We start from the raw sequence: 20,591 nt of genomic DNA, 5'->3' as shown, positions 1-20,591 counted from the left end.
AACATTAGCCTGACATTCATGAATATTCCGTCTGCCTCCCTATTTTCCAGCAATAAAAAATACCCCTGATTTTTGTGGTCGAAAAATATCTCTTTTTTCGTGAAAAAAAAATATATGTATCATTCTGATTTGATGATCGAACCAGTAATCAATTCCATTCGGTGTAATAACCTACGACCAAAATATGTTGTTTTGTTTATGGAAATAATACAAACTTGATATCATCGTTAATTTCAGGATAGCGTTTTATTCGTCGTAAATCCAATAATAATAACATACAAAATTATCAAGATTTAACAAATTAAAAAAATACTTTATACATCAGAGGCACTTTATAAGTAATGAGCCATTACGTTATTGATTCGGGTCGCTCTTTTTTGAGTATTTATGGATATATAACCATAATTGAGAGCATCATAATACAAACGCAGGAATTTAACATTGCCGAACAACAATAAATCTCGCCGACTCGGAAACATTCCATTGCATAACGGAAAAAACAGACGGTCCAGTGTCCTGTTGTTTGTTTTGACCGGCATTATTTTGGTTTTCCCTCTCTTCGCACTTCGTTCATTGAAGGGTAATCACTTCTTCGCTTTCCTTGTCCTGCAATGACATCACCGTTGCGCGATTCAATGAACGCGAGTGAGACAGCGCTAGTTAGTCATCGAAAAGAACTTCGCCCGTGAAGTCGTAGCCGCTATTTTCACAACAGGCAACTGCGCTGCAGAGTGGTTAAAGTATCTATGAAAGGTCGTGAGCTGTGTTTGCGAGTGTGTTATATTTTCATTGCTTTGCAATGGATGCCCCATTAAGAGAGCAAGTTATGATAAACCAATTCGTTTTGGCTGCGGGATGTGCCAGGGAACAGGCGAAGCAGATTTTACAGTCGGCTCACTGGCAATTTGAGGTAATTAAAAATATCCGTCTGTTATTGTAAACAAACGTGTTGAAAATGGCGGACGTAGACGTCTGCTTCCCCTCTCCCGTGGCATATTATTGCGGAGTTGCCGTGTTTGGAGGTATTTGTTTATTTTTGTAAATGTGGATATTTTTAAATAAACTTGCTTGACGAAACTGGCGAAAGAGAATTTATTTTGTCTGATGAAACGTTTTTTCATACGGGTACTATTAGTACCGGCTGACACATTAGGTAATAACATTTTAAAACATCTTTCCTTTTTTATTATGCCAGCACCGTTAATTGTTTTCTTTTGATATTATTTGTCCATCATACAGGTATTTTATTGTCATTTGGCTATTAAATAGGTTTTTCGACAGAGTAGAAAATATTAGTGGATTGAAAAACATTATTTATTGGTTTTTCTATAGAGTTCTGCATTTATCACGTCACCGTCACGTAATTTTTGTCATGACTCGTGGAAAAAGCGTAGGATGGCAACACGTGCATAACTTTATCTTGCAGACATCGGTTTGTTAAACACTCGCTGCGCTCATGTTCAAGAAACTGATGGCTAAAGTTTCGTTTATACAACTTATTGCATAATTTATACCAATAACTTAAGTTAGTAGTTTAATATTGAAACCGCTGAAGGTTAATTTAAAATTGATAAAAAATTAAAAAGAGAGTTCTAAATATATATACTAGTCCAAAGGCAGATATAGAACAAAAAATATATTTGGCACCATCGTTTAGGTCTCCGGGGCAACAACCATAACAACCGGAAACAATAAGGGCCGCAAACCTGACGACCTTGAGCACTTCGACGGCAAAATTGAACAGTCGATAAAACATTAAGACGAAAATACAAAAGCGACGTTGCCGATCATTTGTCGTTATATCGGTTATTAGGGTCTTCACTCAGAGTGCTTGAAGTAGAGCAGACAGTTGTGATCCAGAAATATTTTACGGAATTTTTTGTGTCGGTTACTTTTCGTTTGAACTTTGGATTATATAAATATTAAAAGAAACATATTTAAGAAGCTAAAATGTTCGTAATGTGAAGGTAAGAATATATCGAGGAGTAATAATACCTACCTTTCGTTGTAATAATTTTTTTTTGGCATTAGACGATACTTGGTGGCGGACCAGCGGGTTGCGGATCTATTCCGTTTAGCGGTAATATGCGGCCCTGCTTTATGCATTGCGAACGTTAGTACAACATACAGGAAATCTTACGTCGGTAGAAAGTTTTCGCTGGGTGATAGCTGACTGGGAATATTTTTAACCCATGTGAGCATATATATTCTCACCGTTTTATTTTATTTCAAATAAAATTTTCTCAAAAACAGAACCACTTCATGGAATTCGAATTGTTTTGTCCATAACACAGCGGGGTAAAGTTTGTATCGACCAACGAACAATAATTATTTGTAGACACATTATTTTATCTGTAATTGGAACTAAAACAACCATAAATTTCATTTTCAAAACGGAGTCGTATATTTGGCTTGTAAATACAATACAATTCATTTTGTAATGCGTTACTTTGCTTCGTTTGTATTGCTTACAAGGGTGATTATAGTCGATTATACGACGATCCCATACATGAAAATGAAGCGAAGTTATATCTGGGGATCTCGCCAGTCATAATGTTTGAACAATTCGTTTTATTTAGCTGGCAAATATTTTGTTCTGAGTGACTCTTTAAGCAGTAGGTGATAGAATTTTTATTAAATTATTATTTACTGTAATTTTTGTGTCTACATTTTTTTTGCTGTTCGTGTATGGATAAAAAATTTACCATTCTAAAACAAAAGATTGCAAATATTTTTTAATAATTTGAATTTCCGCTCCCGTTTTAGAGATAATTTTATTCGCATTCGGCATTCTTTTGAAAAGGGCTAACCTTGATTACTAAAAAAAAATGTCGGAAAAATTAACGTAGCTAAGCTTAAGAAATGATAATTGTTAGCAAGCTTTTTTTGGGGGCACGCTAATTGTTGAAAGTGCCCTAATAGGATATTGTTGAGATTTATGAAGACTCTAAAATTGTGTTATTTTTGAATGGTTGTGTGTTGATCTGCATTTTTTTACGTATTATATTTTTCGTTAATTTTCTTTTAATAAAGTGCACTAAGATTTTTTAACTTTGTTGAATCCTTTTATTTTAAACAATAAAAACAACAGGTATATACAGTGATATAGGTCCAAAATAGTCCCAGGTCTCATACAGTGAAAACTACTTATCAATGTACCCAACATCCTGTATCCGTCATATTACGAAAATGTCCCTAACAATAAATTTGTTCATTATATGTGTAAATACAGTTACGCATCGATTTGCGTGTGGTATAAATATATTTTGTTTTCAGACTGCGTTAAGTATATTTTTTCAAGATGCCGCCTTACCCAATTGTCCACATGCAAATCACTTTGGCCAGGTTAGTAAAACCGTGTTGTAAGTTTTGCTTGTAATGTAGAAAATTGAATTATTTTGTTTCAACGTCAGAGCGAAAAGGTGCGTCCGGCAATTTGAAAAATGCTGTTCCAGGTAATGACTCCCTGCAACACACCCGCCACACCGCCAAACTTTCCAGACACATTATTGGCTTTTTCTAAGCTATCGGCAGGTAGTTCTCCTTCAGCAGGGCAAAACATATTGGCTGGGGGTCCCGGGCCACAACTTCAACCTGCCCAGCAACAACCACAGGCCCAGCCGCAACGATAATGTAGGTATCCAAAGTAGTTATCAAGAGGGAAAATTCAGTGGCTGTTTCAGCTGAATTGGACTATTTTTAATTGTATAAATTCTACCAATGACCCTCCAGTTTTTAGACAAATTTGTTGAAATTTTTTTTTTAGTTTTTTTATTAGCACCAATGACTTGGTGTAGTTTATTATCAGTTGGTTTCTGTTGTTGATCAATTGGAGAGTTTGTAAATTGTTGAAAGGATATTTGTAATTCATTTTGATTTGGCCTTTTCTGGGAGGAAATAGATTGGGTTGCAGGCAAAAAACAATGCAATATATTTTTTTTACACCAAATTCCTTGATCAGTAATATCCACGTTTTTATATGTGTGAAATTCGTCCAATGGCGTAATTTTATAACAAGTAATAGTCTGTGGCAAGATATATATCAATAAGGTAGAATTACTCATTGTTACCTGCTATAAATGATCATTGATATCACTAAGTGGAAAGAAAATTCTTCATTTGGTTTCCAAGCAACTCGTTATCTAAATAGTTTCAGTGTGCACTGAGTGGTTTTTCTCTTTTAATCAATTCTGTCATAATACATAATAAATTAATGATACATTTCGGGTCATAATGCTAGAAACCACTAGTGAACTATAGATCAACTATTTATCATTCTCTCTTCTCGATGTAATTAAAGATTAATCCTTATGATTACCACAAAAGTTTTTAATATATTTTTTCTCATTTCTGAGCAGTCTTAAGTTGATTTTCGACTGATTAATAGGGTTAATAGTACTTTGTGGCGGACACGTTGTTTTTGCCATTGCCTAGAATTCTGTATGGTTTATTTTTTCTTGCAAGCTTAAAGTATGTTTATTTATTTGTTTCTAAAGACAGGACAAGTTCCAATAGTTTAATGCTCAAACGAGGGGTGCAAAATCTCTTGTGATAATCTGGGGAATTATTTGAAAGTTATCTGTTATAAATAAACCTGTAACTTTTTGAAAGTAATAATTATTATAAGATGCATTACATTGGCTATTTTTTAGTCAAGCAAATAAAAACGGCAGAAACTTTTGTAAGGTGCTCACGCCTGGTCGAATTTTTGTATGTTCACAAGGAAAGAAACTTTATTTGTATATATTAGTTTTTAAGTATCAAAAGTTCAAGCTTTTAATCCTACTCTTTCTGTAATTCATAAAATAAAAGTTCCAAAATAATGTGCATTAATGTTTTTGTTACACGCCTAATTGGATTATTGTGTTAATTAGATCCCTTTACAAGTCATTTAGTTTGCACCGTACATATCCAAAAAACGAATTTTATTCCCAAAAGCATATTTCATTCTAATTTCCTTTGTTCCAATCTCCCTAGTGAAGTAATAGGTTGAAATAAAATGATGCTCCCTCTAATCACCGTCATATTCTATAAATCACATTTCTATACATAAAATTTTGATACAGGCTAATAATAATAGCTATGACACTAAGCGACGTATAAAAAACATCCAAATTCTTTCATTTTTGTCCGCACTCCCTATCCTTTAAATTATGTCATATAGTCGTTAAGCCCCTTTATACCGCCCCTCAATTTTAGGTTGGAGTTACACAAACATAATCAAAAAACTGACCGAGTTTTTCCGCTTTCCCGATATTACTTTTGGGCTTGAAACTTAAAATATTATGGAAATGGAGAGTTTAATCCAGGTTGATATTTTAAATTTGATATAAAGGGGCTTTTATGAATTTACCAGTTCTCATTTAAACCATAAGCACTATTATTATGAAGTATATATTTTGATTATTATTTCTAAAGAAAAATAAAAATCACTCTGGTAATGTACCATTGAAGTAATTTGACGCGTTCGGAAATCTCTCGGGGGTAAAGTCCTCGTTATCCCTCAGATTCGCTTGCACACTGTTCCGGAGCAAAGTTCTATAAGCGTTTTGGATATCTGTGGACGTTCCCGCAGCTACGGCCACGGTCTCCAATGGTGCCACTGTTGTCAACCCGGTAGTCGTGACCGCTTGACGAACGCTCTCTGTAAAAAATAATGCACTACTTACCCATCCAAAGTTGTTGGAAATTAATCTGTAATGATCTTAACTAAGGGTAAACCCATTAAGAAACTCAAATTTAAGAAAATGTTAATATCCTAAAGAATTAGAGAGAGCAACCTTAAAACTGAAAGCAATATTAGCACAGCTCAGAAATGAGAAATCTAATTTTCAATTTATAAATTTCTAAAACCTCAACCAAATTAAACTCACCGGTTATAACTTCTGAAAGATTCCCTGACGGTTTTGAGCTGCTAATCAGTTTCCTTCTTTTGCTGGGCATTCCTGATAAATAAGCATCGCTAAAAGGAGGTTGGGAATTTTGCCTTCTCTGTTTCTGGACGTCCCTCGTAATTATTGGAACCCAATCCTAAAAAACAAGTGCTCATAATGAACAATTCCCATTATTATGCTGTGAATGTTTACCTCTGGGGTTTGCCTGTGCCAAGGTTCAGACCCCCAAACTACGTTCGGTAAGGTTTCCACTTCTTCCACGGGAATTGATTCCCTTGTTTCAACTTCGTAATCCAGATCCATTGCCTTGAAAAAAATAAGAATAATAACACCAATAAGTAATAAACATAGTATCACCGCGCATTTTACCTCTACTCTGTCGGGACGCTGGTCTTCTGAAGTTACAACTGGAGAATCCCGCACTATGAACTGTTCTACATCTGAGGCAGGCACACTTAAGTTGTTTATTACGGTGCGTAATACAGTTCTACTATTCGAAATCGTCCAATTTCTCATATCCTCGGGGATGTCGGTCATAGTGCGTGTCTGACACAAAAATTCATTCCATCGGATTTACATTTTTATGAATATTGAAAATTTGTATTGAGTATTCAAGCACAACAATCGAATATTCAAATAAACGCGTCAAAAATCATTTTTCTAATACCAGAATTTTCTTGGTAATAAGTAGCTTAAAAACAAATGTAATTTCGGGTAGAAAGGATACTTTTTGTAAAAATTTTAGTAACCCAGCATCACTAAAATAACCTTGTTTCCTAGGGTACCCTTTGTTCTTAGGGTATTAAAATTAAGAAATTGTGCAATACTTTAAGATAAACAAAGTGATCACTGTCAATCACATCAATGTCAAGAAAGGCAAGAACAAAATGAACACTTATACAGATTTACTTACCATTAACTCATCAAAGACAGTCTCGACTCCTTGTTGTCCATTTGAACTACTGTTCAGGACAAGGCTGAGCAACTGTTTTGCTGCAGTCCACAATTGATTCACCAGCGGTTGGACATCGTCAGTAGTTAAATTTATCGCCAAAATTATCACTAACGGTATATGATGTCGCAAAAGCTTCTCTATAGAACTCGTCAAATTTATATTGTTACTCGTTTGAATAGATCCCTAGAAACTATTATTATACCTACAAGTTGTTATCAGATACGGGTACTTACGATAGAGTTAACGACACTTCTTAAGTCATTTACTACTCTCTCAGTGGCCCGCTCCACACCCTGTTCGCTGGTGTCATTTTGACAAACGTCTCTGACAAAGAACTCTTGAATTAAACTTCTGTTTCGGTTGAGGGGTGTCATGTTTCCGCTGTTAATCACTATCAAGTCACTAAAAGTCACATGCAATGAACATACTCTATGTTTTGAAATATATCATACGTCAGTCGCAAATTCCTGATTAGTAACATGACTAAATTCAAAATGAGACTGTCTTCTTGGGTATCAAAATCGTACTGGTGAAACACTTGTAATAATTGATCTAATGTCGGACTGACTCCTCCTAAAGAATCTGGTATGTTCTAAAACAAAATGATTATGTTAACTGCCCCCACAGGTTAATGGAAAATATTTACAGTTATTAAGGCAATAAGTAATCAAAATTTTGTTCAAAACAGAACAAATACTGATAATATGATAGTTGGAATTAAAACTCTATGCTACATTTGTTCCTTAATAATTAACAATTCATTATAATTTTATTGCTATATATTATAGTTTTAAAGTTTGAGTTTTTATCTATTCGCTTATTTATTGATTATTTTTGAAGTAAATCGGACTGAGGTGGCTTTTACTAGATGAAAATGCATTCAACTCAAATTAAATTAGAACAAAGAATGTTCAGTTTTCACAGTTGTTAATGCTTTATGACAACTGTTTCGGCCTTTATCAACTACAAAATATGTTCGGACAGCACAAGCACAGTGTTGCCGAGACGGCTGTCATAAAGCAATAAAAACTGTGAAAATCTGAACATTTTTTGTTCTAATTTAATTTGTATTTATGAAGTATTGCATAATTTTTACAAGTTACTTTTTTTGAACCTTTGACCATTTCATTCTACCCGCGTAAGCACAATTTTGCGAGTTTTGTTGATAACAACATAAGAACATCTTACAAAAAATTCAATTTTTTTGATAATTGAACTGTAATGTAGAAAGGAGCTGGAGTTTTGTAGAAGATGAAACAATATTAAATTCAAAACAATTATAAGTGGATCTACTGCAGGACATTTTTACTAGCCTAGGTTAATTAATTACAGTAAAAAGCCAAGTATTCATTAATTACATTGTAAGTTGCAAAGCTGGTTTGTCGGTAAGTTGCAAATATATTGCTAAAAGTGTGTTAGATAGGTTCAAAGATTAAGAAACAACGAATTCTTACATCAAAAACCATTATTGGGATAATTGAGGGTAACAGAGCACGAAGGTAACAGAGTACGAATTTTTTGAAATTAAAGATTGCAACTTGATGTACTTGTTTTGTTATGGCGAAGAAAACACTTACCCCACTTACTAAACCGCCCAATAATGACGTCACCACGTTTGGCAATGGCGGCGCCGCCGCAGCCGCTTCACCTTGCCCGGCTGCAGGGGTACCTGTTGGTGCCTGACTCTCTCGCTGCGCGCCATCTTCCGCACGGCCAGCGCCACCCGGTTCGGTGAAGAGGCGAACGACCTCTTCAGCTGCCCGATGGGCCGCCATCATTTCCAAAAAATCTTGGGTGCTACGCACAACGTCCTCCATCCTTGCCATTATGTTCTGAAGACCCGGTTGCTGTTGGGTATTCGCTCCGTTGGCGGCGGCCGCTTCCGGACGATTGGTCTGTTGAGTTTGCTGCGGGCCTGGAAAGAGATAAATGAATGATAATTATTACGCCAAATAGTAGTTCAAAATGTAAATTTTATTTCGTCTATAGAAAACTGTTTAAACTCCTATGTAGGTTTTGTTCCTTTCGCAATCTCGTCGATGCGCGAGGCAACTGTCTTCTTGTCTTAGAGACACACATTGTTTTTCTATCGTGTTCCTGCGGACCACAAAATCGTCCACCCTGTATAAGGGGTCTTTCATATCTCGCCGAACTTTAAAGGTACTGCAAACTTTGGTAAATATAAAAATTCATTCCAGTAGCAGCGATTTCCAATAATATTTTTTCAAATATCTCGCGCACCCTGTATGATGGATAAAAACCGTAAGTAGAACATTGTAGCTTTCGAGCCGTTTTTTATTTACGACCAATAATTTACCCAAAAAAATGAAAAAATTTCAGGACTTTCAGAATTTTTGCCCCAAAACAACAGGTCCTGTATATCATTTAAAAAATATTCGAAGTAGAGGTTATAGCTCTGAATCTCCCACGTTTTCTGGTCCATGAATTTTTGCAATGACATTAATGGTTTCCGAGAAAATAATTCATTTCTGAAACTATGCAGTGCGCCGTAATAGTAATTGACGTAATCGCGTGTTGAGTGGGAGAAATAGCGATTTTCATATGGATTTTTTCAAATTTCTCGTTTATGTGATAGATCAAAATCGTAAATACAAAAATTGTAGTGTCCTATAACACTGTTTAAACCTATTGTCCATATTTTTTATGAACTTTGATTTACTGCAAATGATTTACTCTGGAAAAACTTAATTTGTATCTGCTGTATGTAATCCAAAAAATTACTGAAATAAAAGTTATAGTTCCTGATCTTCCGCTTCTTAAGGTTCATAAATTTTGCTCATCGTGTTAATAGTTTTCGAGAAAATAATTTAACCCAAAAAGAATTTTCAATTAAATTTCAAAAAAATATATACTTTGCGAAATTCGATTGCGCACAAGTTTAGCAGTTTAAATGTGAGTGTAGATTTCTAATACCCTACCAAAGCTGCAAATTTAAGACACTTGTTATGCTTTTTAATATTGCACGGAATATCGGGAACGCGCTGTACAATAGTTGAAGGGCTTAAATAAAAAGTTTTAGTTGTCTATACGGACCATACCGTAGTGTGAAAGAAACTGACAACTGAATGGTATGGTCGATTATCCTTATAAGGGGATTCCAATTTTCAATTTTTAACAAATTGCCGACTCACCCCGTACATTATTAAAAAATCATCAAGAATAAAAGTTTTTGGTCCGAATCTCGCGCGTCTTCTAGTTCAAGATTTTTTTCGTCCGTATACACCGTTTTTGAGTGGTGTTTTTTTTCTCGAACCGCTACAAATGCGGTTTTTAAATTTTTAAAAATACTTCCCGACCTCCCCAGCTCCCCCACGTTGAATAGGCTTCGTTAAGGACCCGAGCTCCAAGCGTGTTAAATTTCAATTCGATAGCTTCAAATTTCGGACACGTATTTTGTATCATAGCAATATCCAAAAAACGGTGGAAAATTAAAAAAAAAAAAACATGGACGCCAAAGTCCGATTGAAGCCATTTTTTACAGGTTTATGTGTTTCATGGGCTACTTAAAAGGAGAACAGAAAATCTTGGAGTTGTTCAACAATACGAGAGATGATAAATTTAATGTTAAGTTTTTGACAACACATTTTCCCTTGTTTGCAGGAACTATAAAGCAACAAAAGTTATCCGGAATTTAATACATATTTCCAAAGGCAAAAAAAAAGGAGAGATCACAGTGACTATTTTTGTTAACTAAAAAGAACAAAATATTTTTTACTTTTTGAACGTTTTTTCATATTTTTTTTTATGCGGTTTTTGGCAATACAGTGAACTCCGTTTATAATATGGGAACATATACTTAATTTTTCGACGGATATTACGTACTTCTTCTACTGTTATTTTCACTATTGTTCTGGTTATAAAGTACGAGCGTATGCTAAAAAAAAACGGATTAGTGAGCGGTGGTTCCCCGAAAAAATCGGGGATTTTTCAGTAATCATTTGCGAAGTTTTCCACTGTATTGTTTCATGGAAAGGTGCGCTAGAACGATTTTTTGAGTTTATCGTTAAAATGACGGATCGGAGCAAGTCTTTAACTGTAAAAGAAAAGATAGAGATTATCAGAAGTATTGAGAGTGGCATTGGTAAGGCGGAAATTGCTAGACAAAAGAAATTGGCAAAAACAACAATATTTACAATTTGGAGTAATCTCGAAAAGATCAAGAAAGCCAGTGACTAAATCGCACAGGATTAAAAAACTAGAAATCCTTTACGTTCAGATGTAGATAAAGCTCTTTTACGATTTACGATATTGCAGTAAATGGTCCAGTTCTGAAATCGAAGGCCAAAGAATTAGCTAGGAGATTACAGGGTGAGGATTTTAGTTGTTCTACAGGTTGGTTTGACCACTTAAATTTAGAGGAGAAAAGTGTTTGGGCGGGAAGCAGTCAAAGTTGAGGTACACCTTTTGGGTTTGTGCAAATATGACAGGAAGCGAAAAATGCAAACTTCTTGTTATTGGTCAATATAAACGACCGAGATGCATGAAAAATGTGAAAAATCTACCTGTCATTTATAAGTCAAACCAGCGAGCGTAGATGACTTCAGCAATTTTTTATAATTATTTAAAGAATTGAGATGAAAAACTAAAACGTCAGAATAGAAAAATATTGCTTCTGAAGAATACCCTTTGACACCGATCAGAAAAGTAACTTTTGCAAAACTGCAACACACCAAAGCATTTCAGTTTAGCAAAGAGCAGGCGGTGGTCCAGCGTGTCAAGTGCCTTGCTATAATCAAGCAATATTAAGCAGATATTCAGGCCTACATCATTTGCCCGAAATATATCATCACAAACTTTTAATAGAGGCATATTTGTACCATAATGTGCTCTAAAGCCCGATTGCGTTGGGAGTAGAATATTAAACATCACTATCCTAGACTCCATAAAATTACTTGCATAATGTTGGAATCATGTTACTTCAACCACTATTTCAAGCTGCTTTCAACAAGCAGGTCTGATAAAATCGGAAGATGTTTGATTCAGATGATGACTTACCTCTGGTTCAGTGGTTCGAGAAGAACAAAAATAATTATGATGATGACTGGGAGGTTCCCCTAAGTAATTGGTTGCTCAATAGCGGCCAAGATCTAACCAACATTGAAATGTATCTTCCTGAGCTGGATAACTTCTCAACTGTTGATGATAATTTAAATAGACAAACAAAAATAACGAATCTTTCTACTCAAAAACAATAAAGTATGTGTTTTTACTTGTATGTTTATATATAGATAAGTTAGTTTCTTTCGTTTTTTAGTACCTATATTAGTATTTATTAGTTTTCTATTTTTATAATAAATGAAAATATGCACGTACTTACATTTTTTTTGTAGCATACTTCCCCTTATTTTCTGGTTCCTAGAGGGTACTTAACCGGAGTTCACTATAGTTGATTTATTTCTAAATAAATAGTCTATTAAAGACCAATACAGAAACAAACTGTTTCCTTCGGCGTGTAAAATAACCGGGCACTCAAAAAATAGCGATATTTAAGAAAGGCTACCAAAAAAAAAATCAATTTACCCGGATTAGTGTTCTGGGGTGGGGCGGTCTCTTGACGGTTTGGGTTGGGTCGCTGAGGCCAGCCCCCCCTCGACGGTCTCGTATGGTGAGAATAGCAAGGCAGGAAGGGATCGAATCCACCCTGGACCGTTTGCTGCGTCATGTGAATGTGCGGCCTTGTCGTCGACATAGTGTGGGTGGCCGTCGTTGGATGAGTTTGTGTATTGCCGCGGGCTTGCGAATTTTGTCCAGCTGTGGCGGCTTGAGATGGCTGGGAAGACGCGCCGGAGTCAGTGGTAGTGGTCTGAGGCTGCTGCTGCTGCTGAACTGGGCCATTACCGTGGAATAAACGCCCGCCCATTTGAGCATTAACCAACTGCATGATGGATTGTAAAAATTCTTGCGGAGGACCGTTTGCGTTTCCCCTCAGCCCTATTGACAAGGCAAAAGAAATTTTTATTTCCAATGACTTTTAACAAAGTATAGGAAAAGGTCAACAACAACACCAACATTGTTCAATTTGACGCCGGAAGAAATAATAAGAAAATGTAGGATCAAGAGGCAAGGCACATTGTTCCATAAAAGCCAAAATTGTCTAGCATACGCGGACGATGTCGCATTATTGGCAAGAAGTAGAACAGAGCTGGAAAATACCACCAACTTATAAGAACGGCAGAAACTTTTGGGCTCCAACTTAATCTGGATAAAACCAAATTTATGGAGATCATTGTGCTTCGCGATACAGTGAACAGCGGTAAACCGCGATACAATGAACTGCGGCACACGTCGTGAAATACATAACGCTATCAGGTTCAGTGCGGAGTAGTACTTTTAATTGTAAGCTTTTACACGGCAAATATGCCGTAAAAAAGGAAGTGTTTGAATTTAAAACAAAAAGGGGAATTCCTAGAATCCTTGAGTAAAGGTGATTGTGTGACTACTTGCTAAAAAATATGGAATAACCAAGTATGAGCAATAAAAAAGAAAAGGGCGCCGATACTAAAGAGATTATCACAACCATTTAGATGTTCAGAAAAAATAAAAACGTTAAAAGTGTCCAGCTATTCCAACATGGAAAGATATTTATAGAAATAGTTTCTAAATTTAAGAGAAATAAATATACCGGCGAGTGGGCTGATGCTTCAGCTAAAGGCGAAGGTTTTACAAAAAGCAATTGATGTAAATTCATCATCTAATGCTAGCAATGGTTGGCTAAACAGTTTCAAAAAAGGTTTAGGCATACGACTACTCCAAATAAGTGGAGAGAAACTGTCGTCCCAGCCTGAATTAGTCAATCCATTTAAAGAAACTTTGAGAAGCACTATTGAAAGGCTGGATCTGACGTTAGAACAGATTTATAATGCCAATGAAAATGGAAGTTGTTACCCAGTAAGGCTTATGTATCAGAAACAGAGAAAACTGCACCGGGTAGAAAAACTTCTAAACAACAGATAACATGTTTGGCATGTACAAATCATATCAAATCATAAATTGAAGCCATTAGTCCTAAGAAAATCCAAATATAGTATATATGTATATATATGTATATATATATATATATATATATATATATATATATATATATATATATATATATATATATATATATATATATATATATATATATATATATATATATATATATATATATATAACCAAAACTACTATTCTAACTCTCCAATTGATATGTACCCGTGCTATAACTAGTGTTGGGACCTGTCAATTGACCACTTTTTTAATGTCCAAAAATGCTTTAAATAACATCTTGCAATGGTAGAATGTTATCTATCATTATTTAATAATATGTATTTTATAATAAATTATTATGCGTTTGTCTTCGCGCTCAATATAAAAAAATATAAATTTCAAGGTATTTTTCAAATTATTTCGGTTAACTGACAAAAAAAATGTGAACGGTCAATTCCACAATCCTAGCCATAACATAACGACTTATTTGCTCTGAGTTTTGACGCCTTTAAACTACATACAAAAACTACTAATTTATTTCTTTATTTGGTTTTGCTTGCAAGGAATAATTTGAACTGGTCTACTTCTTGTCCGTCTTTTTGTGATATTCTGAGCTTTGCTTTCATCGGACAGCCTGTCTGTACCACATTGAACAGTTTTTAAAGGCACTGGTACATATATTTTTTTGTTTACAGTTTCAATAGAGACTGCCAAACTACTAAACAGGTACGGGCAGTGACGCCCAAGAAATATTACCATCTGGATTTAATTCCATGAAAAATTCTACGTTGTTGCCGCCGAATGGATGCTGCGGTTGCGTTTGTTGAGGAGGCGGGGTTTGCTGCTGAGGTTCGTTGTTGCCAGATGCGGGAGTTGCCGTCTGTTGTGCTGTCGAACCGCCATTGTTTGACGGTCGCTGTCTTGCTGCGTTAGCTCGTACCGTTCTGATTTCTATGGGTGCCGTCGTGATTACTCGCATAGTCGAGCCAGAAGGCATAAAAGGAAGGCCTAAACCAAACAAACTGCTCACTGACACTGGTATTAGGTAATTATGCTTTTTGCATCATCGTTTTCATGCCAAAAATACTAGAAAAGGGATACCCCAAATATCTATAGAAGTTGTTTTAGGGTAGCCGAATATGTAAAACATCATTTTAGAATTTTCTCAACAAGATTGGATTAATGCATTAATCTCTTTTTTGCTCGCATTTACCTGTGCTTTTATTTTAGTTTTCTTGCTTGTTTTTAGTCATTTGCTGTATTTTGGTCGCTATCATTATATTAAATTACAATCAATCAGTTACAGAATGATATAGATTTATCTCCTCTTCATTTAAATTTTATTACCAGAGCGAAAGGATTGATGACAAGTAAAGGCTTTAGGTCAACTTTAGATCAATATTGTAATTCCCAAACGGAACAGATTTACTTCTCGAAGTTTGGTATAGTAATAAATACCTCTTTCTCTTCAAGGGTTCGCCATATACATTTTTAATCCTTCTTAAATTATTAAATAATAAAGTGGACCACTGCATTTTTGCTAGCCTTTTTTGAAAAAAAAAAAAAGTACATTCCGTTTTTTCTATTTTGAAAAACAAAATTCTCACCGACAAATCCCAGATTTGGCTGGCCGGTTGTAGGTGGAGGTTGAGGCGGTTGGGGCTGGGCATTCTGATTCGGAGCAGCAGTGGAATTTCCACTTTCTGGAGGTGCTGTCGGAGCGGGCTGCCCATTGGGTGTAGCTGAAGTGACATTGCTCGCTCTGTACGGCGAGACATTTATTTGAGCCTAGAGAATTCAATAATAACCTTTTTGCATCAATCTTATTCCCCTACATACCTCAAGCTGTATAGGAATTCCTGCCTGTACAACTGCAGATTGTTGAATCAAAATAGGTTGACACCGTAGCAATCTAGGTGGGGGACTCTCAACACTAACCATGATGTCACTGAATAAGTGATAGGCGTGGCTGAAATAATGCAGGACTTGGGATACCCTCCTCAGCAACAGGCGCGTTTGGTTCAAATTCTGAAAAATAGTTTGGTAAGCTTTTGAGGAGAATGGCAGTCAACTTGAAATTACCTCTGGTGAAATTTCAGGGTCCTCCTGCATAAAACTTTGATATCTGCTTAGAAATGGGGCAAATCTGGCCTGAAGTTGGTTAAGCTGTGTTATGAGCTCCGCCATTTCTCTGCATCTGGTACCACCGCGGTTACTGTAAATTAAATAAATATATTTATATTCTTGTTGAGTCCGGCGCACTTACTTTCTATTTCTTCTGGCATTAGGGGAAAGATTTTGAGATGGAGCACTTCTGGAAGGCGCAAATTGATTAATATTTGCACAAAAAAATTGAGCATATTTAGATCTAAAAAGATTTATCTGAAATAATTGACTAGAGACATCTCAAATTGAAATTTTGGTCAGGAACTGTAATAAAAGTTTGGTTTTTGCTGTCATGTCATGAAAGGTTGTTATTCATCATTCCGGCAAGTATCCAAGATAGATATGCTGCTGTACAGTCAGAAAATTGCTCCTTATGTACGTTTGGTGAAATATTATTGAACATTTCATGTGATTATGATAGAAGTAACAGAAAAATATACCTACCCACTCGTTTGGCTCGTTTCAGCAGTGCCACTGGGTTCAAGGTCTTCTGTTGAAGATACGGGAGTAGAAGTGAAAACAGTTGGTATAAAAGTGTTGTCTCTATTTGCAAACTCTATATTATTTTCAACACTGCTGCCTATACTGTCATGAACAGTTCTATCTAAACCTCTGCCAGGAATCAACAAGTGAAAACGAGAACAACATAACAACATTAACTTACGTGGTGTCAGCATTCACATTTAAAATGGAATTTTCTACAGCATCAATCACTGCATTTTCATCAACAGGGTGGTCGGCATTGTTTGGAACAATGACGCGAGCTTCGATAATTGGGGTCATCTCCTCTTCCTGTGGCTCATCTGTTTGATTCTGCTCTGGAGTTAATCTAGGATTCTCTAATAGGCGGATAACACCTTCTGCCCTACGTAACATTCTAACAAAAAAGATACACCAGTTACTTGACAATATAAACACTAGTAGTCTTGTTTATAAGTATTTAGGCATATAGCAGACACTTCAACCAAACATACCTTCTGGCAACATTGAGTCTACTTGCAGACAAACTTTGACTGGCTCGGGAAGGTAAAAGGCCATAATTAACCATGAAGTCATCTGGCAAGTCCATGGAGCCCATATAAACAGCATTCCCGACCCTGTCAAATCCCACAAAACCGCCTCTACCTCGATTAGCACCCTCTGGCTGTGGAGTATCTGGCCGATTTCTAGAAGTTGCATTTGGAGGTGCTCTTTGGACTAAATGCACTACTTTGCCATTCACGTCTAACATAAAAATTGAAACTGTATGTATAAATTTGACCAAAGATGTATAAAACTACACCGTAGAAGATATAAGGCGTTATTATTGTGATGAGTCATATCAAACTATAAATACAATTTATAAAGTAATAGTGGCATTAATAGTTTAAATAACATTGCCAACTGAAATAAATCTGATACAGAGTTGCACAGAAAGATAAAAATATTCTAAAAATTGTGTTAAATGGAATAGTAGATTATACATTCTTTAAAAAAATAAAACGACAACGAAATTCTCAATGTGTCACCGAGGGTTCCTAAAATGTTCAAAAACACCACCCGTTTTTAAATAGTATGACTTGGAAGTTTTGAAAAACTACTGACCAATAGTTATTGCCAGTCCAATTGCAAAAGTTATATAAAAATCTATATATATATATATATATATATATATATATATATATATATATATATATATATATATATATATATATATATATATATATATATACATATATTAGATTGCAAAAGTTCTTTGACAATAAGAAATGATGTACAAACTCTTTTAACTGAAACAGCAACAGAAGTCATGCAATAACTTCATGACAAAAATTGGTGAAAATGTTAGCTTAGTTATTTAGTTAGTTGTTGGAATTTTTTTTTGACCTCTCCCAAGTGTTCAGTACTCTACACCCTCGGGTGAACATAGGCATTAATAAAGTATTATCAAAAGAATGAATGAATGAAAATCATAATTTTATTTTATCCAAACCTACCGTAATCTGATAATTTGGCTTCATCTTGCAATACTCTTCCGCAGTATATTATTCTCTGAGTTGCAGCTGGAATGTTTACCTGTTCTGCAATCTGAGCTTTGAATTGTTCAACTGTAATCTACAAGAATAATATTTCATCACTTTTATAAAAACAGTAGGGTGTTTCTTACATCATCTTCAACAGTGAATTGATGATTCTGAGAATCAAGTGTTTTTACGGTGAGCTCAATCATGGTATTAGAATCGATGTGTCTTTCTTACAATGATGGTAGACCAAACCTCCAATTTTAGCAAAAAAATAGCAAGTGCCCCTATTCGGGCATAAAATTACGCTACAAATGAAAAACTACAATCTTAATCTTCAGCTTTATGAATTGAATTGAAATTGTCGTATACACACAAAACCTTTGAAGCGCAGATTCACGCCTCTTAAAATCAAAATGGCTACTTGACACTTGCCCATAAAATTGTGTCAAAAGTCAAAACTCAGTTTAATTATGGTTTAACCTTAAAAGGCATTTGGTTTTAAGTTTCTATGTTCTGTGGTTTATTAATAATTGCTGAATAATTAACACAACGAAAAACAACAAATGGTCGATATAGAAATACATTTTTATTAATTCTGAACGTACTTATTTAGCGACGTTTGCACAACTATTATTTTAAAGGCTTTACTGGTTTAAAAGTTTCGTTTTTCTCACTGTAAATAGTATCCAGATATTTAGTTCTAGCCATTTACACTTGTCACTATTATTAATAACTGTCTTATCTCAATATTTTCATCACGACTTTTTATTAAGTGCAAGCATAAAAATTGTTCAACCTTTTGGTACCAAGTTGGCAATAAAAAAACAAGTGCTAAATATCATAATGGTAATTTTATTTCAAATTTCATGACGTGCCTTTAAGACAGGGATTTTCGCGATTTACCCAAAAATATAAAGTAATGACGTTACCTATAAGATGCAGTTCAGACAGTCTTCAAAGTCAAGCAAGACCCAGATCGCGATTGTGTTAAGTTAAAATTAGTTAATATAATTCATGATGTGAATCTGTGGGAAGCATTGCACATGGCAGGTTGTATCTAATTCGCTTCTCACAGATTGCGTAATCAGTTGAAACTTCTTGTTATTCGCTTGACTTAAGTTGTAATAGTTAGTGGTGAATGCTTATTTGTGACGCACGGCTCCTCCGAGCAGAAGCCTTTTTTTTACATTGGTCAAAGTTCAGCAAAGAAGAAGATCAATGTGATCATTTAGCTTAACTTACCAGGCAAAATATGTTTTTATCTGTGTCACCATGTAAAGGAAAAATCAACATGTGATCATGGTTAAATATTTATATATTTAATATATCGAACTATCCTTGTATCTATGATTATTTAATTTTTCTATTTTTATTTTTAGTTTTCTATTGAAGAATGTTAAATGAAGCACGTAAGTTTTTGCAGAACTACTGAATTATTAAACAATTCATTTCGTCTTTCAGTTTGCCTAGTTTGTGTTTCAGCTTTATGGGGTTTAACGAATCCTATAATAAAAAGGAACTCCAAGGGCATAAAGGATATCAATTGTGAATCAAATATTCGGCAATTTTGGTCAGAACTAAAATTCTTAGTTACTAATCTAAATGTAAATGTTAGATATTTTATTAATTTAGTATTTACAATTATAATTTTAGTACTTAATGCCGATGGGTATTAACCAGTTGGGTTCAATATTGTACTTCATAGCACTGCAACATATTGATCTTACACTGTCTGTGCCAGTTGCAAATTCACTGACATTCGTTTTTACCGCAATTTCTGGTTTCTTTTTGGGAGAATGTTTACCCAGGAGAGGTACGTTGTTAGTCACCGAAAATGTAGTTGAAAGGCAATTGTTTTTTTTTCAGCTAGTATTGTTGGAATTTGTTGTGTCTTATTTGGCACAATTCTATGTTGCTATGATAAATATATTATTGAAAATCCTTAAGTGCAATTAATTAAATTAATTTTTTTTTTGACGTTTCTTTTTTAGTATATTGTCATTTTGTTTTTGTTAAAGAAAACTTTTGTTGAATGTGTATGATATAGTTGTACGACAATATAGTAGTATATTTTATAAATCCATTTTATAAAATTTTAATCACTATTAAACTCCAAATGCAATAACTTTAATTGGTATTTAAATACTGCTTTCTCTAAATTTTTTTACCTAATCCAACTATAATCAGTCAGCAGGTAAAAAAAAAAGTCTTTGGAAATTTGGAAGTGGAAAATAAAAGATTCACGTTTAAACAAAATTTTATGAGTAAAAATATTCAATCATACTTTAGTTTAATTAGGTACTCTCTTGGGCAAATTAACAGAAATGGCACATAAATATTTTTCGATGCGCTAAACATAATAGTAGGTTTATTTCTGAAATTTACAGGATTTACTAGTTTGAATTAGCATGGAAGTTTAAGAGATTTGTAACGTCTCATCGCATCATATCTAGTGTAAAAGCATGTTTCTTCGGGTCCGTTTTTGCATCTATCACAAACTCGTCAATAAATTACATCTGTTAATAACCTAACTGAAATATAAATTTAATACAGTGACTTTTACTAACTAATCAAGCAGTGACAACT

At 34.7% G+C, this 20,591-nt stretch overlaps 3 protein-coding genes across 5 annotated transcripts; 2 read left to right on the top strand and 1 right to left on the bottom strand.

The window, feature by feature from the left end:
* The first annotated feature begins 253 nt into the window (after nucleotides 1-253).
* Nucleotides 254-4,848, top strand: LOC132697832 (UBA-like domain-containing protein 2). Its single transcript, XM_060663512.1, has 3 exons — nucleotides 254-910; nucleotides 3,277-3,345; nucleotides 3,456-4,848. Exons 1-3 carry the CDS (start codon nucleotides 800-802, stop codon nucleotides 3,630-3,632), a joined length of 357 nt encoding a protein of 118 aa, XP_060519495.1. The 5' UTR covers nucleotides 254-799; the 3' UTR covers nucleotides 3,633-4,848.
* A 532-nt stretch (nucleotides 4,849-5,380) lies between these two features.
* On the bottom strand, nucleotides 5,381-18,430 carry LOC132697831 (large proline-rich protein bag6-B). Of its 3 annotated transcripts, XM_060663508.1 has the most exons (19): nucleotides 18,149-18,430; nucleotides 17,979-18,096; nucleotides 16,977-17,226; nucleotides 16,667-16,879; nucleotides 16,447-16,614; nucleotides 16,103-16,150; nucleotides 15,919-16,051; nucleotides 15,676-15,864; nucleotides 15,444-15,624; nucleotides 14,593-14,844; nucleotides 12,391-12,801; nucleotides 8,427-8,764; nucleotides 7,302-7,441; nucleotides 7,083-7,251; nucleotides 6,808-7,032; nucleotides 6,264-6,440; nucleotides 6,087-6,200; nucleotides 5,874-6,030; nucleotides 5,381-5,644 (listed from the first exon to the last, which is right to left on the bottom strand). In XM_060663508.1, the coding sequence occupies exons 1-19, from the start codon at nucleotides 18,209-18,211 to the stop codon at nucleotides 5,430-5,432; spliced, it is 3,561 nt and encodes a 1,186-aa protein (XP_060519491.1). In that variant the 5' UTR covers nucleotides 18,212-18,430; the 3' UTR covers nucleotides 5,381-5,429. The 3 variants fall into 3 exon arrangements, with proteins under 3 accessions (XP_060519491.1, XP_060519492.1, XP_060519494.1); XM_060663509.1 differs by lacking the exon at nucleotides 16,103-16,150; XM_060663511.1 differs by lacking the exons at nucleotides 16,103-16,150; nucleotides 16,447-16,614.
* Nucleotides 18,431-18,879: 449 nt separating this feature from the next.
* LOC132698025 (transmembrane protein 234 homolog) lies at nucleotides 18,880-19,957 on the top strand. The gene is made up of 4 exons (XM_060663858.1): nucleotides 18,880-19,414; nucleotides 19,467-19,609; nucleotides 19,659-19,822; nucleotides 19,876-19,957. Exons 1-4 carry the CDS (start codon nucleotides 19,399-19,401, stop codon nucleotides 19,949-19,951), a joined length of 399 nt encoding a protein of 132 aa, XP_060519841.1. The 5' UTR covers nucleotides 18,880-19,398; the 3' UTR covers nucleotides 19,952-19,957.
* Nucleotides 19,958-20,591: the final 634 nt, after the last annotated feature.

Source organism: Cylas formicarius, unplaced genomic scaffold (assembly GCF_029955315.1).
Source record: "Cylas formicarius isolate icCylForm1 unplaced genomic scaffold, icCylForm1.1 PGA_scaffold_2__14_contigs__length_35257938, whole genome shotgun sequence".
NCBI classification, from domain to species: Eukaryota; Metazoa; Arthropoda; class Insecta; order Coleoptera; family Brentidae; genus Cylas; species Cylas formicarius.
Note: the sequence above shows the minus strand (reverse complement) of the source record. Positions and strands in the feature narration are given on the sequence as shown.